Source organism: Hyperoodon ampullatus (assembly GCF_949752795.1).
Source record: "Hyperoodon ampullatus genome assembly, chromosome: 3".
NCBI classification, from domain to species: Eukaryota; Metazoa; Chordata; class Mammalia; order Artiodactyla; family Ziphiidae; genus Hyperoodon; species Hyperoodon ampullatus.
Window position 1 is genome coordinate 42,842,507 of NC_136916.1, and position 23,242 is coordinate 42,865,748.

Here is a 23,242-nt window from a genome sequence, read left to right on the forward strand (position 1 = left end):
TGGAATATTATTCAACCATAAAAAAGAAGGAAATCTTGGGAATTCCCTGGCGGTCCAGTGGTTAGGACTGGGCGCTTCCATGGCAGGGGCCCCGGGTTCGGGGAACTAAGATCCCACAAGCCACGTGGCGCAGCCAAAGAAAAAAGGAAGGAAATCTTGCTATTTACAACAACATGGATGGATCTTGAGGGCATTATGCTAGGTAAAATAAGCAGACAGAGAAAGACAAATACTGTATGTATGATATCACTTATATGTGGGATCTAAAAAAACAAAAACACAAAGCTCATAGATACGGAGAATAAATTGGTGGTTGTTAGAGACTGAGGGAAGGGGGAGAGGTGGGCAAAATGGGTGAAGGGAGTCAGAAGATACAAACTTCCAGTTATAAAAAAAATAAGTCATGGGGATGTAATATACAGCATGGTGACTACAGTTAATAGACTGTATTGCATATTTGAAAGTTGCTAAGAGAGTAAATTTTAACAGTTCTCATCACAGTAAGATAAATTCTGTAACAAGGTATGGTGACAAAGGTTAACTAGACTTACTGTGGTGATCATTTCACAATATATATAAATATCAAATCATTATGTTGTACACATGGAACTAATGTTGTATGTCAATTATACCTTAATAAAAATAAAATAAGATGGTAAATTTTATGTTATGTAAATCTCACCTCAATAAAAACAAATTTAGAGTTTGTTGCCAGTGCCCTACAAGAAATGCTAAAGGGAGTCCTTCAGGCCGAAATGAAAGGACAATGGGCAGTAACTTGAATCCACAAGAAGAAATAAAGAACACCAGTAAAGGTAACTGAACAGGTGAGTATAAAGGTCAGTATTAATGTATTTCTAGTTAGTGACTCCTCTTTTTTCATAAGATTTAATTTAAAAGACAATTGTATAAAACAATAATTATAAATCTACATCACTGGGCAGTGTATAAAGATGTAACTTGTGACAACAATAAAAAGGTGAGAGGACGGAGCTATATAGAAAAAAAGTTTTTGTATACTATTGAAACTAAGTTGGTATTAATACAAACTAGATTGTTAGAAATTAAGATTAATTGTAGTCACCAGAGTAACCATTAAGAAAGTTACTAAAACTAAAAATATACAGACAAAGAAACAAGAAGGGAATCACAACAGTACACTACAGAAAAAGCAGTCATAAAGGAAGACAGTAATAAGAAGAATTGAGGAACAAAAAAGACATGACATAGAAAATAAGTATCAAAATGGCAGAAGTCCTTCCTTACTGGTAATTACTTTAAATGTAAATAAATCAACTTCTCCCATGAAAAGGCAGAAACTGGTAGGATGAATTTTAAAAATGATCCATCCTGGGACTTCCCTGGTGGCGCTGTGGTTAAGAATCCGCCTGCCAATCCAGGGGACGCAGGTTCGAGCCCTGGTCCGGGAAGATCCCACATGCCGCAGAGCAACTAAGCCCGTGCACCACAACTACCGAGCCTGTGCTCTAAAGCCCACAAGCCACTGCTACTGAAGCCCGTGCGCCTAGAGCCCGTGCTCTGCAACAAGAGAAGCCACCACGAGAAGCCCACACACTGCAACAAAGAATAGCCCCTGCTCCCTGCAACTAGAGAAAGCCCGCATGCACCAACAAAGGCCCAACGCAGCCAAAAATAAATAAATAATTTTAAAAAAAGATCCATCTATATGCTGTCTACAGGACAGTCTCTTTAGAACCAATACAACACATATAGGTTGAAAGTGAAAAAAATGGAAAAAGATATTCCATGTAAACAGCAACCAAAAAGCACAGTAGTTATACTAATATCAGGCAAAATAAGTCTTAAGAAAAATTGTTAGAAAAGACAAAAAAGGACATCATAAAATGATAAAAGGGTCAATCTAACATGAAGATATAATAATTTAAAACATATATGCACCTGCATGTAAATCAATGAAGTTACAACACACCCTCACACCATACACAAAAATAAACTCAAAATGGCTTAAAGACTTAAACATAAGACATGACACCATAAAACTCCTAGAAGAGAACACAGGCAAAAAATTCTGACATAAATCGTACCAATGTTTTCTTAGGTCAGTATACCAAGGCAATAGAAATAAAAGCAAAAATAAACAAATGGGACCTAATCAAACTTACAAGCTTTTGCACAGCAAAGGAAACCATAAGCAAAATGAAAAGACAATATACAGACTGGGAGAAAATATTTGCAATTGATGAGACCAACAAGGGCTTAATTTCCAAAATATACCAATAGCTCATACAACTCAATAACAAAAAAACAAACAACCCAATCAAAAAATGGGCAGAAGATCTAAACAGACATTTCTCCAAAGATGACATACAGATAGCCAACAAGACCATGAAAAGATGCTCAACATAGCTAATTATTAGAGAAATGCAAATCAAAACTACAATGAGGTACCACGTCACACCAGTCAGAATGGCCATCATTAAAAAAGTCTACAGATGGGCTTCCCTGGTGGTGCAGTGGTTGAGAGTCCGCCTGCCGATGCTGGAGACACGGATTCGTGTCCCGGTCCGGGAAGATCCCACATGCCGCGGAGCAGCTAGGCCCGTGAGCCATGGTCGCTGAGTCTGCGCGTCCGGAGCCTGTGCTCCGCAACGGGAGAGGCCACAACAGTGAGAGGCCCGCGTACCGCAAAAAAAAAAAAAAAAAAAAAAAAAAAAAGGCTACAGGTAACAAATGCTGGAGAGGGTGTGGAGAAAGGAAACCTTCCTACACTGTTGGTGTGAAAGTAAATTGGTGCAGCCACTATGGAGAACAGTACGGAGGTTCCTCAAAAAACTAAAAACAGAGTTGCCATATGATCCAGCAATGCTACTTCTGGGTAAATATCCAGACAAAACTATAATTCAAAAAGACACATGCACTCCTATGTTCATAGCAGCACTGTTCACAATAGCCAAGACATGGAAACAACCTAAATGTCCATAGATAGATGGATGGATAAAGAAGATGTGAGATACATATATATATATGATATATACATAAATATCATATATATGTATACACACACATATACACACAATGGAATATAAAAAAAGAATGAAATAATGCCATTTGCAGCTACGTGGATGGACCCAGAGATAATCCTACTAAGTGAAGTAAGTCAGAAAGAAAAAGACAAATACCATAGGATATCACTTATGTGTGGAATCTAAAATATGACACAAATGAACTTATCTACGAAACAGAAAAAGACTCACAGGCACAGGGAACAGACCTGTGGTTGCAAAGTGGGAGTGGGGGTGGGAGAGGGTTGGATTGAGAGTTTGGGACTAGCAGATGCAAACTATTATATACACTGAGTTGGCCACAAAGTTCATTCGGTTTTAAGTAAAAACAAAACACACTTTTTTCATTTTCACCAAGAACTTTATTAAATGTATTCATTAACCAAACGAACTTTTTGGCCAACCCAACAGAATGAATAAACAACAAGGTCCTATTGCATAGCACTGGGAACTATATTCAATATCCTGTAATAAATCATAATGGAAAAGAATATGAAAAAAATATGTAATATATATGTATATGTATATATGTATAATATATAACTGAATCACTGTGCTGTACACCAGAAACTAACACATTGTAAATCAACTACACTTCAATAAAAAAAAATATATATATATATATGCACCAAAAGAAAAGAAAAACACCAACAGAATTTAAGGAAGAAATAGACAGTTCAACAGTAACAATTGGAAACTTCAAATACCCCACTTTCAATAATGGTCAGAACAAAAAGAAGAGCAGTAAGGAAAAAGAGGACTTGAACAATGCTATAAAACAACCAGACATAATAGAAATCAGTCGAACTCTCCACTCAACAGAAGAATATACATTCTTCCCAACTGCACATGCAACATTCTCCAAGACAGACCATAATTTTAGGACACAAAACAAGTCTCAATAAATTTGAAAAGACTAAAATAATACAAAGTATGTTCTCTGACCACAACAGAATAAAACTGAAATCAATCACAGAAAAAAATCTGGAAAATTCACAAATATGTGGAAATTAAACAATGCACTCAAACAATCAATGGTGCAAAGAAGAAATCACAAGGGAAATTAGAAAATATTTTGACATGAATGAAAATGATAGCAAAGCCTACCAATACTTAAGGGATGCAGGGAAAGCAGTGCTAAAAAGGAAATTTGTAGGGCTTCCCTGGTGGCACAATGGTTAAGAATCCACATGCCAATGCAGGAGACACGGGTTCGATCCCTGGTCCGGGAAGATCCCACATGCTGCGGAGCAACTAAGCCCATGTGCCACAACTACTGAGGCTGTGCTCTAGAGCCCGCAAGCCACAACTACTGAAGCCGCACACCTAGAGCCCATGCTCCGCAACAAGAGAAGCCACCGCAATGAGAAGCCCGTGCACCGCAACGAAGAGTAGCCCCCACCCGCCGCAACTAAAGAAAGCCTGCGCGCAGCAACGAAGATCCAACGCAGCCATAAATAAATAAATAAATAAATAAATTTTTAAAAAAGGGAAATTTGTAGCTGTAAACACATATATTAAAAAACAAAACAAAACTCAAACTGATAATCTAAACTTTCACTTTAAGGAACTAGAAAAAGAAAACTATACCCAAAGCAAGCAGAAGGAAAAAAAATAATAAAGATTAGAGCAGAAATAAATAAAATAAAGAACAGAAAAAATAATAGAATCAATGAAACCAAAAGTTCATTCTTTAAAAACTTAAGATTGACACACCTTTAGCTAGGCTGACCAAGGGGAAAAAAACCCTCAAGTTACTAAAATCAGGAATGGAAATGGGGATTTTACTACTAATTTTTCAGAAAATAAGACTAAAAGAGAACACTATAAACAACTGTATACCAACAAGTTAGATAATTTAGACGAAATGGATTAATTCCTAGAAATACACAATCTACCAAAACTGACTCAAGATGAAACAAAATCTGAATAGACCTATAACAAGTAGAGTTTGAATCAGTAATCAAAAAGTTTCCAACAAAGAAAAGCCAGGACAAGATGGCTTCACTGGTGAATCCTATCAAACATTTAAAGAAGAATTAATACCTATCCTTCTCAAACTCTTCCAAAAACTTGAGTAAAGGGAACACTTCCTAACACATTCTAAGCCAGCATTACCCCGATACCAAAGCCAGACGAAAAATCACAAAAAAGGAAAACCACAGACCAATATCCCTCATAAATATGTATGCAAAAATAGTATCAAAATACTAGCAAACCAAATCCAACAACATATTAAAAGGATATACACCATGACCAAGTGGAATTTACCCTAGGAATACAAGACTGATTCAACATCTAAAAATCAAAATGAAACACAATATTAATAAAGGAAAAAATTTTGATCATCATAATTGATGCAGAAGAGACATTTGACAAGATTCAACACCCTTTCATGATAAAACTATTCAACAAACTAGGAATCGAAGGTAATTATCTCAACATAATAAAGGGCATCTACAAAAACCCACAGCTAACATCATATGTAGTGGTAAAGAAACAGATGCTTTTTCCCAAAGATTAGGAAAAAGACAAAGATGTCCACTCTCACCCTTCTATTCAACATTATACAGAAAGTTCTAGCTGGGGTAATTAATCAAGAAAAAGAAACAAAGGGCATCCAAATTGGAGAGGAAGAAGTAAAACCATCTCTACTCACAGATGACATGATCTTATATGTAGAAAATTCTAAAGAATACACACACACCCCAAACAACTATTAGAGCAAATATATTACACAGGGTTGCAGGATACAAAATTAGCAAACAAAAATCAGCCGTATTTCTACACACTAGCAATGAACAATCCAAAGATGAACTTAAGAAAACAATTCCACTTGCAACAGTATCCAAAATGAAATACTTAGGAATAAATTTAACCTAGGAAGTGCAGGACTTATACAATAAAAACTACAAAACATTGTTGAAAGAAATTAAAGAAGACCTGGCACATTTATACATGAAAGAAACACACTGGGCCTAGGTAGGAATTCTACCCACTGTTATACCAAGAAATCTGTCAAGTGTAGTTATTTTCTGCATCTGTCTTAGCCCAGGGAAATAATTAAATATGATGATAAAACAGGAGTTAACCTTGCCACATCCATCCTAACTTCAGGACCAACAGCAACCTTCAAGGACAGATTTGGAAGTAAATCCTAGAGAGTTCTATAATTTAATGGTAAGAGAGAAGAATGCAGCAGTAGACTTACAAGAAGGTAAAACCTGAAGCCCAGAGAAGCAACCATCTCCATACATCACTTCCCCATACCCTGAGTTTGCAATGGGAAAGCACTGCAGGGTACCCCTACTATTGCTTCTACCCATCCAATTATTTATCAAGTATGCATTAAGCACTGACGTAAGCTGAGGGCGGGACGGGGGGAGATGATCTTTTCATCATTATATCCCCTACATCTAGCAAAGTAGCTGAAACATGACAGGGGATCTATAAATGCTGAATGAACAACTTCATGGAAGTGAGTCACGGGAGGGTTCACATGGTTCTGTGCCTTGAAGGGTGAACGGGATATGGACAAGTACAGATGAAGGGGAAAAGAAAACATCAGCAAAGTGAGTGGAACAAGAATTATTATACTGGGCTCTATACTTCCAGGCATCCTGACTAGAAAGAACATTCTGGATGTCCATCCTGGTAGAGCCTTCACACTAGACTTCCACCTGGTGCTAAAAAGTATGAATAAACTGAAGCTGGAGAAAGAAAAAAACAACCACGATAATGCACTATGCTAAGGAAAAAAGTAGATACTACATTACTTTGAGCCTGGGGACTCGCAAGAATTCTGAACTTGGTCTTGGGCCCCTTCTGACTTCAAATATCTCCTATTCATATTTCAAACTCAAATACCCATTCTTTGTGCCAGAAGGACTTCCTTGCACCATAAACATACACTCACGAATTCATTGCAGCATCAAATCCTTCATCCCTTCTCTCCAAACACAGACCTCCTATGCTCCCCAATCTAATACCACCGACTCAAGAAATTCTAGAGTTTCTGCACAGGCTCTCGAAGGACACATTATCTTCTGCGTGTAACGCCTACATGCAGCCCTACCTCGGTATCCTTCCCAATCTCCTCACCCAGACATCTCAAACTCCCCAACACGCCACGCTCTGGTTTCATTCAAGAGGGCATTCTGAGCCCCTCTACAAATTCGCCCAGCCCATCCCCATGTTCCCGAACACCTAATTTCCATTCATTCACAAGAGCTCTTACTCTTCGCTGGCCTGTGCAAGGCAGGAGAGAGCAGGACTCCAAGGTTCCGCCTCCGGCTGCGCTGGCTCGCCCGGCCTCCACCCCTGCCCCGCGCCCCCTTCGCTCCACACGCTCCCAGGCACGGCTTGCTCCATGGACACCAAGAACCTCGAGGTACACACTCTGCGTCTGTCACTTCATTCCCGCCCTCCGGGGGGAGGCTGGCACCGCCGGGAGTGCAGGGGGAGCTGAGGCAGGAGTGAAGGAAGAGCCACCACTCGCCCGCGGCGCCGGAGCGCTCGCAGACCCGGAACCGGACCGCTGTCGAGCTCCCACCGCAGAAGCCCCGCCACGCTCGCCTCCACCCAAGCCCAGCCGACCCCACCTTTACGCTCAGCATCGCTGTCGGCGTCGCTCCCGAAAAGGTCCTCCATATCCGCCATTGCCGCGCACGTCAGCTGTCTTCACCGGCGGCGGCCCCGCCTCTGTCTTTACGGCACGTAACCATCGAAACGCGACAGTGTCGCAAAGATTCGCTAAAAGTCGGCTTTTCAGCTACATAGTATAGCGTGCACAGCGAACCTGCACTTGTCGGCTCTCTTACGTCAGCAACCCTGCCCTTTCGTCAATATCTGTTCTTATTCGCGAGGATTCTCACCCGGTCTGGGTGTCAGTGGAGCGGGCCGCAGTTGGGGGCTCCCCAGAGGGCCTGGGACCGTGTTAAACCTGCCAGGAGTCAGGCCTGAAGTCCTTTGTTTCGTATTGATCAGGGGTTCTCAAATTGTTGCAAACTCCAAAGTGCTTTTGTTTCTGTGGGTTATATCTATTGCTATTTACTGTAATAGTAATTAAGGCAGAAATTTTTAAAAGTTTAAAAATAATAAACAGGTTAACATAAATAGCATTTAAAATTTTTAACCGACTGTATTTTTCTAAAACAAAACCCAAAAAAAAGTAGAGTGGAGGGGCTTCCCTGGTGGCGCAGTGGTTGAGCGTCCACCTGCAGATACAGGGGACACTGGTTCGTGCCCTGGTTCAGGAAGATGCCCCATGCCGCGGAGCGGCTGGGCCCGTGAGCCATGGCCGTTGAGCTTGCGCGTCCGGAGCCTGTGCTCCACAACAGGAGAAACCACAACAGTGAGAGGCCCGTGTAAAGCAAAAAAAAAAAAAAAAATTGAAGAGTGGGATTGTTTCAGTTTTGAAAATATCTTTAGGGTCTGTCTCGAATGAAAACAGCTGAATTCTCATACCTGCTTCTACATTCAATCTTTTGAGAAAGGTTTTGGTTGAAGCTTATGAAGAAAATCAGACCTAACACACGTATGTATGTGATTGGGAAAGGGAGGGCCTCTCGTACACCCAAAAGGGCCTTCTTCGGTCCACTCTTTAACAACCGCAGCTTTAGAGCAGTGTATCTCAAACATCAAAATTGTCCCATCCTAACCCGGTATACACTTTTATGTATAAAATTGAAATAAATAATTCACAAAACAATACTGATTACTAAGATGCAGTCTGAGATTTCCTATTCTCTTTTATTCTATTTCAGCTTGTTTTTAATGCTGACAGGTGGTGCATCCACTAAATTGATTTTGTGATTTACTAATGGATTGCAGCTTGCAGCTAGAGAAACACTATTCAGAGGGTTCCATTGGCTTGTTTATTTTTTCGGGAAAAAGTTTAATTTTGCTAGGAAATGTGGCTATACTTGTACCTTATAAAATCTGACAGTAATAGAATTTTCATAATAGGTCAGTGCTAGATAGACCCTCTTCTTTATAGAAGCTCAAAGAAATGAAGTGACTTGCACATGTTAAACAACTAGGTCATTTTTAGGAAGCTTAAATTTTTAGTTGTCAAAAATGTACATCCTGGGGCTTCCCTGGTGGCACAGTGGTTAAGAATCCGCCTGCCAATGCAGAGGACACAGGTTCGAGCCCTGGTCTGGGAAGATCCCACATGCCTCGGAGCAACTAAGCCCGTGCGCCACAACTACTGAGCCTGCACTCTACAGCCTGCGAGCCACACTACTGAAGCCTGTGCACCTAGAGCCTGTGCTCCACAACAAGAGAAGCCACTGCAGTGAGAAGCCCGCACACCGCAACAAAGAGTAGCCCCTGCTCACCTCAACTAGAGAAAGCCCGCGCAGCAACAAAGACCCAATGCAGTCAAAAATAAATAAAATAAATAAAAAATTTTTAAAAATGTACATCCTGCATTAAGATCTTACCTGATTAGCCCAACATGAGGGTTGGTTGGTTGGTTTGTTTTCAATATGAGGGTTTTGATCTTGGACAAGCAACAGTAGATTTTTAGTTTGGAGGTTATGAGATATATTTTTGTTGCAAATAGGAGTGACTGACAGGGTTCGAATGGATAAGAAGTGGGACTGAGTATGTTATCCTAGAGCTATTGTGTATAAAGTGGATGATGTAAGAATAGGTAGATGGGATCATGTTAAAACTTTCTAGAATACTGGAAAAACAAGTATTCTATTTGATTGTGATTCAGTTTCATTTTCATTTGGAATACTATCCTTGAAAAGTGCATTGAGGACTTCCCTGGTGGCACAGTGGTTAAGAATCCGCTTGCCAATGCAGGGGACACGGGTTCAATCCCTGGTCCAGGAAGATCCCTCATGCACGGAGCAACTAAGCCTGTGCACCACAACTACTGAGCCTGTGCTCTAGAGCCCGCGAGCCACAACTACTGAGCCCACACGCCTAGAGCCTGTGCTCTGCAACAAGAGAAGCCACCACAATGAGAAGCCAGCACACTGCAACGAAGAGTAGCCCCCGCTCACCACAACTAGAGAAAGCCTGCGCACAGCAACAAAGACCCAACACAGCCAAAAAAAAAAGGGGGGGGGGCATTGATTAAATCTTAACAAATTGAATTACAGTGAGGCCTGCTGAATCACCCTAACCATATTCTTGACTAGCAGAATTAATGTGTTTATCCCATATGAATAGTGAAAAACAAATAACTTCTGGTTCTTTGTTTTTGTTTTTGCTATACTTTGTGCTGACCACTGCTCTTCAAGTTGTCTTTCTTCAGACAGGATATAACACATTCAATTAGATTTCAACTAAATCAATCACAATCATTTTCTGGTACTGCTTGCTTGAGGTTACACCCAGATCACTATCATTGATGTTTAGAGTGTTAAAATCACCTTTTCATTTACTACCAGAGATGGAGAAGTTTATCCTATTGGGTTTGTGTTTTACTAATTTAACTTTGGGTATTAAGATAATCTCTTGCTTTGCTCTCAGGGATGGAGAATTTCATCTGTTAGGTGTGTAACTGGATAAAACATCCCCAGGGTAGCTTTATCATTTTTCCCAGTTTTTGAGAGTTTGTCTTTTTCCAATGTTCTGCCTTCATAAGATCCTCAAAATAGTGATCAATACCCCCAGTCAAAGAACAAAGACGCAACTAGGTTGATTAACACAATAGAATATAACACGACACAATTAGTGTACAAACACTTTTATAAGGTAACTAAATATCTTTAAATTTTCTGAAATCTATGCTTACACCAAGTTTTAAAACAGGAATATATGTTTTAAAAATTTGTATAACATCTTAAAGACTTAGAGGAAAAACAACAGCTTGATTAAACAATACATTAACTGCAAATTCACTCCATTTATGGTAAACTGCTACTCCATGGGAGGATCATGTGGCTTATTTCTGAGTACTTTGTGGAAGGAGCTAGCTTTTAGAAGGGGCAGATTGATCTGAACTAAAGAGAAGGAGATGTCCCGAGGTCTTTCTCTACAGCAGTAAGTGAAAAACGGGGCAGCTCATTTCTTGGAAGATGCAGAGCATTCACTTATCATCTGCCTTAACTGAGTCCCTGCAATGGGTGCTATAGGGATATAAAAATAATAGCAAACATGATTTTTTTCATATATACAGAAGAGCCTGGGGGAAATGAAACAAATCTCTAAAACATCTGAAGAATTAAAGTTTTAGAAATAAATTATAAACTATATTCATGTGCTGAAGAATAGGAAACAGAAAATGATTAATATCCCTGGAAGTTAGTCAAGAAAGGTTTCTTAGTACTATGTTCTGAATGCTTGTGTCCCCCAAAGTTCATGTTGAAATCCTAATGCTCAAGTGATGGTATTAGGAGGTGGCGCCTTTAGGAGGTGATTAGGTAATTTAAAAAGGATTAATAGTCTTATTTTTAAAAGACCCCACAGAACTCTTCAGCCCTTTCTTACCATGTGAGGACACAGTGAGAAGTCTCTGGCTATGAACCAGGAAGAGGGCTCTCACCAGAATGCAATCATGTTGGCTATTTGATCTTGGAACCTCTCAGCCTCTAGAACTGTGAGAAATAAATTTCTGTTATTTATAAGCTACCCAGTCTTGGTATTTTGTTATTAATAGTGAGAATAGACTAAGACAGACAGAATGATTCAAGCTAGAATAATGAAGTAATGGGAGGAAACCCAGTTATCGACATAAAATTGAGCGGAACTTAAAATTCAACCAAGCAAGACTTCAGTTCGTTTATCAAATCTATTCCTTGATTCACATGAAGTTCCAGAACACTGGGGATAAAGAGATTATTCTAAACACTTGTAAAGAGAAAAATCAGCTGACATATAAAGGATCTGGAATTAAAATGACATTCCACAATTCTGAAAGTTATAAAACAATGGAGAATTGCTTATGAAATCCTGAAGGAAAATAATCCATTCTAGAATGTTATTCTCCCCAAGCTATCATTTAGTACTAGGGAAGAATAATGAGATTCAGTGGAAGCCAGCCTGTATGTAAGCACTCCAACAGTCCTGAGGCTGCCATGCTGTGAAGAAGCCCAACTAGCCCATGCAGACAAACTACATAGAGATGTATAACCAGCCCTCAGCTTCTGTAGACCTCCTGCAGTTCCAGCTCCAGTCTGCAGGCCACCAGTGCCCAGCTGAGCCTTTCCTGCATTCCTATCTCACAGAAACCAGGAGATAATAAATAAGTGTTGTGGAAGAGTGCCACTAAGTTTTGAGGTGGTTTGTTACACAGCAATAGCAATTGGAAGAGTTATTCAAAAATTGTACAATTGATGAATGTGGTCCACCAAAAAAGAAGGACTAAACCAAGGAATAGAAAAGGTTTAGAGGCAGGAAACACAAGATTGGCCACAGGCAAAAGGAATTACAGAGATGATAGTTAGGTCTGCAGGCCTAGAGGGATGCTGGTCCAGATTGGAACAAGAGGACAGAAGTCTCCGTGAGAGAACAGACTGAGATGGAAACAAAACTAAGAGAATACCTGATACATTCACTCATCCGATAAGGATTTAAGTGCCTTCTCTGTGCCAGAAGCTACTCTAAGCACTGGAGATACAACAGAGAACAAAATAGACCAAGTGTCTGTTCTCAGAAGGTTGCATTTTGGTGGAAGATGAGACAAGAAAAGACAGAAATATACATCTCACAATACAATTTCAGCTGTTTTTCAAAATGATAGCACGGCCTTTTGTCAATCTTTTTCTTTTCACTATCATTAATCTAACTCACTTTTATAAGATTCAAATGTCAACTCCAAAGCACTAGTGAATAACTGTTCCCTACGCAAATGAGAGTTTGGACAGGCAAATATGAGCTTGGAAAATGTCCCAGTATACTTCCTATGAAAATTGGCACTTGTGTTGAGAAAAAAGAACAAGAAAGATAATGAGTCAGTAATTATTTCTTAAGACTGAAGCTAAGGTTGTCCTTTTGAAACCTTTTCTCTTGAATTAGGGTTAGGTTTAGGCACTGGCTTCCTTGAATAGGTAGGATTTAGGTTCCTCCCGGAAGTTTAAGGGTTACCAGGAAGCCGTGTCCTTAAAAGACCTAAGCCGCAGACCAGATGAGATCGGTGCACTCGGCACTAGAAAAGCCGGAACATCAGCTACTGGGGGAAGGAATTAGAAGGAACAAAGAAAGGAGGACACAAGTGGGGGAGGGGGCGTTGTGGATGTGGATGTTAGTACAGGCCGCTGAATAAGTAAAGTGATCTGCAGCAAGGATACCAAAGAAACTGAAAATGAGAAGGACGAGGAAGGAGAGAAAAGAAGGAAAAATATATTAATGAGACAAAGGGAAAGGAGGAATCATCTACAAGAGAAGAGCATGAAAAAAACCATTTTTTAAAAAAGAACATAATAAAATACTACTAAAGGCAGGGGGGAATATTGAAACGAAAATGGGAAAACACTCCAACAATATAACCAAAGAAACAGAGAAAAAAGGAGATTTACAGGCTCCCGTGCCAACCAATATTTTTACAAATCAGAAGGAATCACTAAAACAGATTCGGCAAACACAAAACACAAAAGATAACTGAACATTTCACTTTACAGTAAAACTGCTCATTACATCTCTTCACTAGATTTCCTTACTCAACTGGTTGTTTTAGCACCAAGTGAAAACAACATAAATGCAGGGATATCATCTCACCATAGGGTGGGAACCCTACATGCAGGCAGTTTCTGGCCCTCAGTTTATTTCGTCTAATCCAGAGAAGGATTACCAAAAGGAGATACACTGTATTTCATGCTTGCAATTGCAAAAGAGCATTATGGTGTTAAACCCCTTAACAGTAATATGGCAAAAGGCCACAAGGTGGTGATGGTATACCCTGAAGAGACCTCCTTCTGCAAAATGAGACACACACCCCCACATATACCCTCACCAATTTTTCCTTAACAAAAAATTGACTTGGGGTGTGAAGGAGAGATTTGAAAAACACTAACTTTAGATAGTAATCAAAACACTTCTTATAAAAATATTTAGAAATATTTATCCATTTGTTTTCTCTTTTTTCCCAATTTAAAAAAAAAAGCAGTACTTTTAAGACTGGCAAACATTAAGGAAATATTTTTCAGCTATAGGCACTCTGATTTTTATGTATCTACTGATAAAGTGATACATTTAAATAAAGTAACTGTTACCTGGGAAAATTTAGATTTTTTTCTTGGGTTTCATAATATGAAATTTCCCTAAAGAGTCCAGTGAAGATTTCATTTCTTTGACTGCAATTTATTTCCTTACTCATTAAGGAAATGACAGGTAGGGTTAATCCCATACCTTAAATGGGTGCGACTATGTAAGGTTAATAATGATTCATATAGGGACTTCCTTAGTGGCGCAGTGGTTGGGAATCTGCCTGCCAGTGCAGGGGACACGGGTTTGAGCCCTGGTCTGGGAAGATCCCACATGCCGCAGAGCAGCTAAGCCCATGCGCCACAACTACTGAGCCTGCACTCTAGAGATCCCGAGCCACAACTACTGAGCCCGCGTGCCACAACTACTGTAGCCCGTGTGCCTAGAACCTGTGCTCCACAACAAAAGAAGCCACCGCGATGAGAGGCCTGTGCACCGCAACAAAGAGTAGCGCCCGCCGCAGCTAGAGAAAGCCCACACGCAGCAACGAAGACCCAAAGCAGCCAAAAGCTAATTAATTAATTAATTTTAAAAAATGATTCATATATATGTATGGATACATTTAACTTTCCAACATGCAAACACACATGTATATGTTATACTTTTTATCTGCTACTTAACACAGAAACAAAATTTGGATGGGGGAATAGGGTAGAATCCTGAGCCTAAAATTCCAAAGAAGTAATTAAATGGAAAATAGCCTAAAGGTTATTTAAGAGTCATAAGACTTTATTTCCAAAAACAATATTAGTCATTAGAAAAAAATATTTTTTCTATTTAGCATCAAGTAAATTCTTTTAAAAAAAAAACTTAAGTACTAAATACTGACCTGAAGCTAATAATATGTACAAAAATGTCATAAAAATATTCTTACCTTTGACTCTGTAGTTCTTCCATATCAAAGAATTTATCTTAGGAAAATAAGAGATTCACCTGAAGATTTTCAAGGGTGTTTGTTATAACACTGTTTATAGAAATGAGAAATACTGTAAACAACATAGTAAGAAATTGATCAAATAAATTATCAGACATTTATAAACTGAAATACTATGCAATCATTTAAATTATGTTTTTCAGGGCATTGTCATACACCAGTGAAGGGAGTATAAAAATAAGAAACCGTTTAAAGGGACTTTGGTATCATCTATCTAAATTGTGGAATACTCTTTGATTCAACATCTCCTGCCTAGAAATTTATCCCAAGAAAATAATTTGACAAATATGCAGATATATATGGACAAAATATTCACTGAAACTTTGTTTATAATAGCCAGAAATTGGAACCAATCAAAACACCCATCAATGGAGAATTGTTCAAATAAATTATAATGCAGTCACAGAGTGAAGTGCTAAGTAGCAAGGATTAGGTAGATGAATGTGTTTTGAAGTAGAGGGGCATAATATATTGTTGGATTGCCAAAGCCAATGAGAAAATTGGATGTTTTCTACAGTATGGAGGTGCCTCAAAAAAAATTAAAATAAAACTACCATATGATCCAGCAATTCCACTTCTGGGTGTGTATCTGAAGGAAGTGAAATCACTATCTCAAAGAGATATCTGTACCCCCATATTCACTGCAACAGTATTTACAATAGCCAAGACATGGAACAACCTAAGTGTTCATCAATGGATGAATGGATAAAGAAAACGTGGAAAAATGCACAATGGAATATTATTTAGCTATAAAGAAAGAAGCAAATCCTGCTATAGACAACATGGATGAAACTTGAGGGCATTATGCAAATGAGATAAGACAGACAGAGAAAGATAAATACTGTGTGATCTTCCTTATATGTGGAATTTAAAAAAAACCTGAACTCATAGAGAGTAGATTGATGGTTGCCAGGGTTGGGGGTGAGGGGACACAGCAAGGAGAGAGTGGTTGAGAATGGTCAAAAGTACAAAATTCCACTTGTTAAGTCCTGAGTATGTAATGTACCCCATGGTGATCACAGTTAACAATACCATATTGTATATTTCAAAACTGCAAAGAGAGTAAATCTTAAGTGTGCTTACCATACACACACACACACACACACACACACACACACACACAAATTGTAACTATTTGAGGTGATGGATGTGTTAACTAATATTACTGTGGTAGTCATTTTGAAATATACACATGTACTAAATTACTGCTTTATACAGTTTAAACTTACATGTTATATATCAATTATATATCAATAAAGCTGGGGGAAAAAAGAAAATTGGATGTTTTCTATGTTTATGTAAATAAATATTTAAATATACAGAAAATGACTAGGAGGATACAGCATAGTGATGTTCTGGTAAAAGTTTAACAACCAGTTTTCCAGGGGGGAAAAAAATCGTTGATAGGTGGTGTTTGCCAATCTTCACAGCGTTAAGTACTCCTGCTGTGGCTGATTTCAAGCTCTTGATGTATGCACACAATTAGCTTAATGAGCCAGTGTGAGCAGACTCCAGCACATCTCTATACCCCTCGGAGGTAAGATTATGAGAAGACTTTCATGTTCTACCTTACTTACTTCTGTGTTTGTTTGCATTTTTTACAACAAAATTGCACCACTGTTGTAATCCACAAAAAAAGTGAATAAAAATGCCAATTTGACAAAACAAAGATTTTTAAAAGAATATTTAAAGACATGGGAGGATGCTTATGACACATTGCCAAGTAAAAATTGTATGTTTCAAAGAAGTATCCTGTATTATCTCAATTTCATTTACGTGCATTCCTTTGCACAGGAAAATGTCTGAAAGAAAATACGCCAAAATGTACATGGTGGTTATAGCTGAGTGATGGGGTTCTGGGTGATTTTATTCTTTGTTTTACTTTTCAATATTTTCCATGTTTTCTACAAATGCTTTTATAATTACATAATGCTTTCATAATCACAAAAGACATCATTATGTATAAAATACATAACCCTGCTGTCACTGCTTAGAAAGCAATTTCTTCCCTTTGGGATTGCTATTACTACAATCAGAGCATGTGACTAACTTAAAATGTGGATAAATGGAATCTTTCATCTTTTTCCCTCTCTCAAAGCTAAAAGGAGCAGTTAGTTTTTATTTATGTGGCCCAAGATCTGGAATATATATATATATATATATATATATATATATATATATATATATATATATATATATATATATATATATATCTCCTAACTCTTAACAGAAAAATTTCCCAATCTCTTACTTTGTCAGTTACTGCCATAGCCATTACCCTAATTTTTTTTGCTCACATTATTGTAACAGCCATTAGCTTCTCTCTCTCACTCTCTCTCTCTCTCTCTGTTTCCATTTCTCCCCTAAGTCCAGTCCATACTGTAATTAGAACAGATTAGGGAGATCTACATGCATGTTGCCAAAAGATTAATCATCTTACAATATGATTTTCCTTTTCATTTTGCTCAAAAGTCTTTAATGGCAGGTGGCAAAAGAATATTTACAGCATGATCCCATTTCTGTAATAATTATATAAGCAAGATTATCATATGTACAGAAAAAAATCTGGAAGAATATATGTCAAGTTGATAGCAAAGCTTTTCTCCAGGAGTAGTGGAATTATAGGGATATGTTTACATTCTAATTTTTATATCACTGAAATGTTTTAAGAAAAGCCTAGATTACTTTCATACTGCAAAAAGAAATAACAGTGGGGATGCAATTCTTGATGAATTACCACTGCCCAGAGGATGAAATCTAAACTCCTCTCCTTTTGTCCAAATGCCGGCCTTCAAAATCCACCTATTCAATAAAACCCACCCAATTTACTCCATACCCCTCACAGGTTACTCACTTTTCTGAATTTCTACAGCACTTCCTGTCTTTGGTATTTATCTTTGCACTTTAGCGCACATTGGGTCATAACATTATGTAAATTGTTTCTTAATTAATTTACAGATACTTGAGGGTGGAGTTTATGTTTATTCTTTATGTCCCCCCATAGTCTCTAAACAATGTTAGAGGCACAGTGGATGGTCCCTAAATGTTTATTAAATTGTTTTGAAACCCAACATCTAAGTAATTGAAAAGGGTATGAAAAGTTGTTTTCTTAGGGACACCCACAGGAAAAAATCTGTCAGGAAGAAAAGAAAGAACAAAATGGGATATATACATACATATAGGCTAAAGAAGGGGAGCAGTGAAAAGAAAATATAGAAACATTTGAGATATAGGATACTGTATTAGTTTCCTGTAACTGCTGTAACAAATTACCACACAGCCTGATGGCTTAAAACAACAGAAATTTATTCTTTCACATTCCTGGAGGCCAGAAGTTCACCAGTTTCACTGGGTTGAATAAAGATGCCAGCAGGGCTGTGCTCCCTCCAGAGACAGTAGGACAACCTGTTTCTTGCCTCTTGTAACTTCTAGTGGCTGCTGGCACCTCTTGGTTTGTGGCCGCATCACTCCAGTCTCTGCCTCCATAGTCATATTGCCTTCTCTCCTACGTGTCACATCTCCTGTTATCCTATTCTAAGGATGCATGGAATTGCATTTAGGTCCCACTCAGATAATCCAGAATAATCTCCCCATTTTAAAATTCTCAATCATACCTGCAAAGTCTTGGAATTTTTTGGTTGTTTGTTTGCCATACAAGGTAATATCCACAGAGTCCGGGGATTAGGACATGGACATTTTTGGGGAGCCATAACTCAGCCTACCACAGATACCTGTCAGAAGGAGTTCTCTTACTAAGCAGGAAAGCTCTTCATGGTCCCCAACCCTTCTTTCTCTACTCAGTTCTTCCAATTTCAAGGCATGACATAGAGAGAGAAGCTTAAAATTCATTAAACTTCCAACTCTAAAAACTTGGTACAATAGCTATCAGGCCACTAGGGATAAACAGAGGTCTAAAAGCAGTAAGAACTTGCAGAAGAACACTAAAAGTCCATATTTTTGGCTTCTGAACACAACAAGCTTAGAAGTGACGGCCCAGTGAAGTCAAGCACTCTAAGACTAATTTGGTGAAATCATTCATTGCACATCTACAGTATGCTATCATCACCTACAAAAGAAGGTTACAAAAGACTTGGAAGACACCTCCAAGTCAAAGAGTTTACAATCTAATGATTGCCCTTGCAATAAACAGTTAAATGGAGAAAAAAATATGACAAAGCAGCCTAGATTTTTGATACTGCCCTACTTTGGAGCAGATTATGAGAATCCAGGCTAAGACCAACACAAAAGAAGCAGGTCGGTCTCCTACTGTAGCTACATTAATTCCTGTGGGGAGTGAGGAATTGGGGCTATCTCTCTGCAGGTGAAAATATGATTTTATTCACTATGCAAAGTAATGCATATGTTCTAGGACAATGTCAGTATTTAATAATTTCGGGCTTCCCTGGTGGCGCAGTGGTTGGGAGTCCACCTGCCGATGCAGGGGACACGGGTTCGTGCCCCGGTCTGGGAGGATCCCACATGCTGCGGAGCGGCTGGGTCCGTGAGCCATGGCCGCTGAGCCTGCGCGTCTGGAGCCTGTGCTCCGCGGCAGGAGAGGCCACAACAGTGAGAGGCCCGCGTACCACAAAAAAAAAAAAAAAAAAAAAATTAATAGTTTCAAAAGTCAAAATGGTGTACCATTTGGGCAGGATAAAAATATAGGCTTGCATAGGCAAATATGAATTTGCTTTGAGATTAGATTGTACCTCTTGGTATACTAATACAACCTATTGCATCATATTGGAAAAAAGATAAACACATTAACTTTCTTGTCCTTTGGATGGTAAAACTAAACATCATTCTCTTCTATGAGGGAAAAAATTTAGGTCTCATGCCAGAAAAAACTACTAGGGAGTTTAATTGTTTTGAAGAGTATACTATGTAAAAAGAAAAATTAATATAAAGTATAGAAACCTTGATTATATTTCAATTCAACAAACATGTGTAGTCTCTACTATGTGCAAGGCCTCCAGGGAGAAAATAAATGAAAAAGAATGGTACCTGTACCTAAGCAACAAGTTTCCCATCTCCCAGCAATGATAATATGTCAGAACCGGATCTATGTCATAAATACATACAAAGTTCTATTGGGGTCCAGAGTTGGGGATATTTACAAAGACTTTGGTAGGAGGTAGCATATGAAGTGTACTTTGCAGGATGTAGGGCTTTGACCTTTGGAGAAGCAATGAGAGGACAGACCAGGTAGAAGCACCAGCATGAATAAAGGCTCACATGTAGAACAGCCTGGGGCATATTTGAAGAAGAGCGAATAATCCATTCTTATTGGGATCTGGAGATACCTTTGAAGTATCTTCCTATGGGAAAAAGTCTAGGAGAAATTTAGAGGCAACTGAGGTTCTATTTAAACTGACCTAGCAAGATTAACAGTTTTGATAGGGAGAGAAAAAAAAGGAAACAGGGAAAAGAAATTGGAAGTATTAAAGCAAGATACCCTTTTTCTAAATATGCACAACCATATCTATATTATCCCGAAAACCCCACTGAAAAGAATGGTGAGCAACCTGTCGTGTATTGACCTGTGTGAGCCATCTTGTTCTGGTAGAGGAGATGGTGGCCATCACAGATAAGGAATGGGCTGAGCAGGCAGCTTTGGCTCTTTTGGCAAACATGAATTTAATAGACAGGACGTCAGAAATAAATCTAGTCAGAAAAAGGAAAAAGAAAAAAAGAAATAAATCTAGCCCCAAACCAAAAGGGAAGTGAATATCAGAAAAATGATTCTATTAAAAATGAACTTTAGGGAATTCCCTGGTGGTCCAGTGGTTAGGACTCCATGCGTTCACTGCTGAGGGCACAGTTCAATCTCCGGTTGGGGAACTAAGATCCCACAAGCCACGCGGCATGGCCAAAAAATAAATAAAAAATAAAACTTAAAAAAAAAGAACTTCAGAGAATGAATTAATGGTCTGCCACTTCTTCCTCTACCTTCCCATTCTCTTCCCTCCCCTTTCTGTACAAATCAGTCCAAAAGCCAATTCATGGAGCCAAGCAAGGTTGGTGTCCTTGGTGGGGGTGTGGAACTGTGGTGGCTGAAAGGTGTGAGGAGGGCATCTGGGTAAGAGGTCAGCCAGGTGCAGGTGTCAAAGCCCAAGACAGGTGAGAGGGGCATCTGTGTGGAGGGTGGCCTGACTGGGATGAGGAGCGTGTCCCCCCGCAAGGAGAGGGAGACTGATGTGGTAGCCTGAGCATAGTGAGAATGGAGTCCCTGCAGAGGGTTAGCCTGTGGTTGCCAGGTTTTGGAACCCAATGAGGGTAAGATAGCTATCTACATGGGGAAGGGGGAAGGGAGAAGAAGAAAGGAGGCGTACTGTGGGTGCAGAGATCAAGCTGGGTAAGGAGGCCATCCATTGAAGGAAGGCCATCTGGCACAGGGTGTCAGAGTCAGACCAGGGTGAGGAAGGTGACTGTGCAGGGGATGGTCCAGCTTGGGGCATTGGAGCCCAAGCAAGATACAGAAGGTATCCAGGCAGAGCAGCAGCCCAGTGCAGGGTGAGGAGGTGTCCACACAAGGGGAAGGGGTAACCACAGGAGATTATTTATGCACAGAAGGATTGATGAAATATAATAGTCATACTAAGGATAATGGGAGTTACGTTTGTTACTGGTAGACATGGTAGTTACATATATGAATAATGAAAAAACCAGAATGAACTAGTTGGTGTTGGATTGAAATTGGAGGTATCAGTGTGAACTCATGATTTTGAATATATATAGATATAGAAATATAGATGTAAAATGTGTTTGTGTAAACATAAATGTAAATTTATATACATAAATACATATATACATATACATACATATATTTCATATATTCCCTAGATCTGTCTGCTGAAAGGGCCTAAGAACACTGATACCTCAATAGCAATGAGCACATCTAACACCAAGATCTTAGTTTCTGAATGCCATTCTCTGCCAAAAGGAACCAGAGCTCCTTGGAGAAATGGCTGATTCCCAGGGCTGGAGCAGGAAAAGTACAAAATAAGCTTGGACTATCTCATGCAGCAAGCAAGGAAGTGCAAAAGAATGATGGAGTTATGTTAAAAGGATAAAGAAGCCAACTTGAAGAGGCTTCCACTGGCCAAATGTGGAACAGTCTAAGTGTCAAAATAACGTCAGTAATGGGTTATTGTCCACTGAATAAAAGAGGAATTCCTTGGCTAATACAGATACAAATTTTAAAAAGAATAACTAGGAAGTATGATGAAGAATGGGATATTTACATAGCCTCAAAGTACTTCCCCACAAAATACTTAATTACAAGGCAGATGCCACCTTAATCAAGTTAGCATCACCAGTGACACGACAGATTGAAGTCATGTGCCACCTAATAGGATACAGTGAGAACATGGCATCACTTCTCTAATCGTTCCACCAAAGATAACCTGTATTTAATCATCACAAAACCTCAGACAAACCCAGACTGAGGGGCATTCTACAAAAATAAGTGGCCGTAATCTTAAAGAGTATCAAGGTCATGAAAGTAAAGCAAAGACTAGGGAACCGTTCAAGACTGAAGACTGAAGAGACAGCTAAATACAACACATAATTTCTGGCAGAAGGACATTATTGGGACCACTGACAAAATTTGAATGGGGTATGAGGATTATACAGTAACATATCAATGTTAAATTCCTCATTTTGATATTGTACTGGGGTTATCTTGATGAATACTCACTAGTAACAAATACATACTAAAGTATTTGTGATGACAGGGCATTTTCACAGTTCAGGCTCTGCAGGAAGACCCTGAGTCAGAGTTTAGTGTCCAGGATGTTTATCAGGGAGTGCCTTTGGGATCGACACCTGTGGAATAGAAGAGAAGGAAGCAGCCTTAGACGGAAGGAAAAGCAGGCTGCATAAAAGGAAAGCCCAGTAGCCTGAACTGACCCCATGAGGAGCTTTGGAGCTGAAACGGTCCTTCAGCATTGCCCCAAACCGGGCTGAAATGGCTGGGCTTTAAAACCACACCTTGATCAGTTAATGGATGTTAGCTGTCTCCAAAGGGGTGTGAGCTCTGATAAGGCAGCTCTCTGCTGCCTAAAGCCTAAAGGCTGTCTGCTGACAGTGCCCCAAGTAGCTA

At 39.2% G+C, this 23,242-nt stretch overlaps 1 protein-coding gene and 1 long non-coding RNA gene across 4 annotated transcripts in view; both read right to left on the reverse strand.

Moving 5' to 3' along the window:
* The window catches only part of LEO1 (LEO1 homolog, Paf1/RNA polymerase II complex component), a gene marked incomplete at its 5' end in the record, with an annotated part of 51,021 nt that extends 43,318 nt beyond the window's left edge, over positions 1–7,703 (reverse strand). For all 3 annotated transcript variants that reach the window (XM_079699665.1, XM_079699663.1, XM_079699664.1), the window contains one exon: positions 7,646–7,703. In XM_079699665.1, the coding sequence (XP_079555791.1) occupies positions 7,646–7,703 (58 nt within the window). The remainder of the gene's footprint in view (positions 1–7,645) is intronic.
* Positions 7,704–18,430: 10,727 nt separating this feature from the next.
* On the reverse strand, positions 18,431–22,961 carry LOC307049902. The gene is made up of 2 exons (XR_013810771.1): positions 22,838–22,961; positions 18,431–18,675 (listed from the first exon to the last, which is right to left on the reverse strand). It is a non-coding gene; the product is annotated as an uncharacterized lncRNA (long non-coding RNA).
* Between the last annotated feature and the right edge of the window lie 281 nt (positions 22,962–23,242).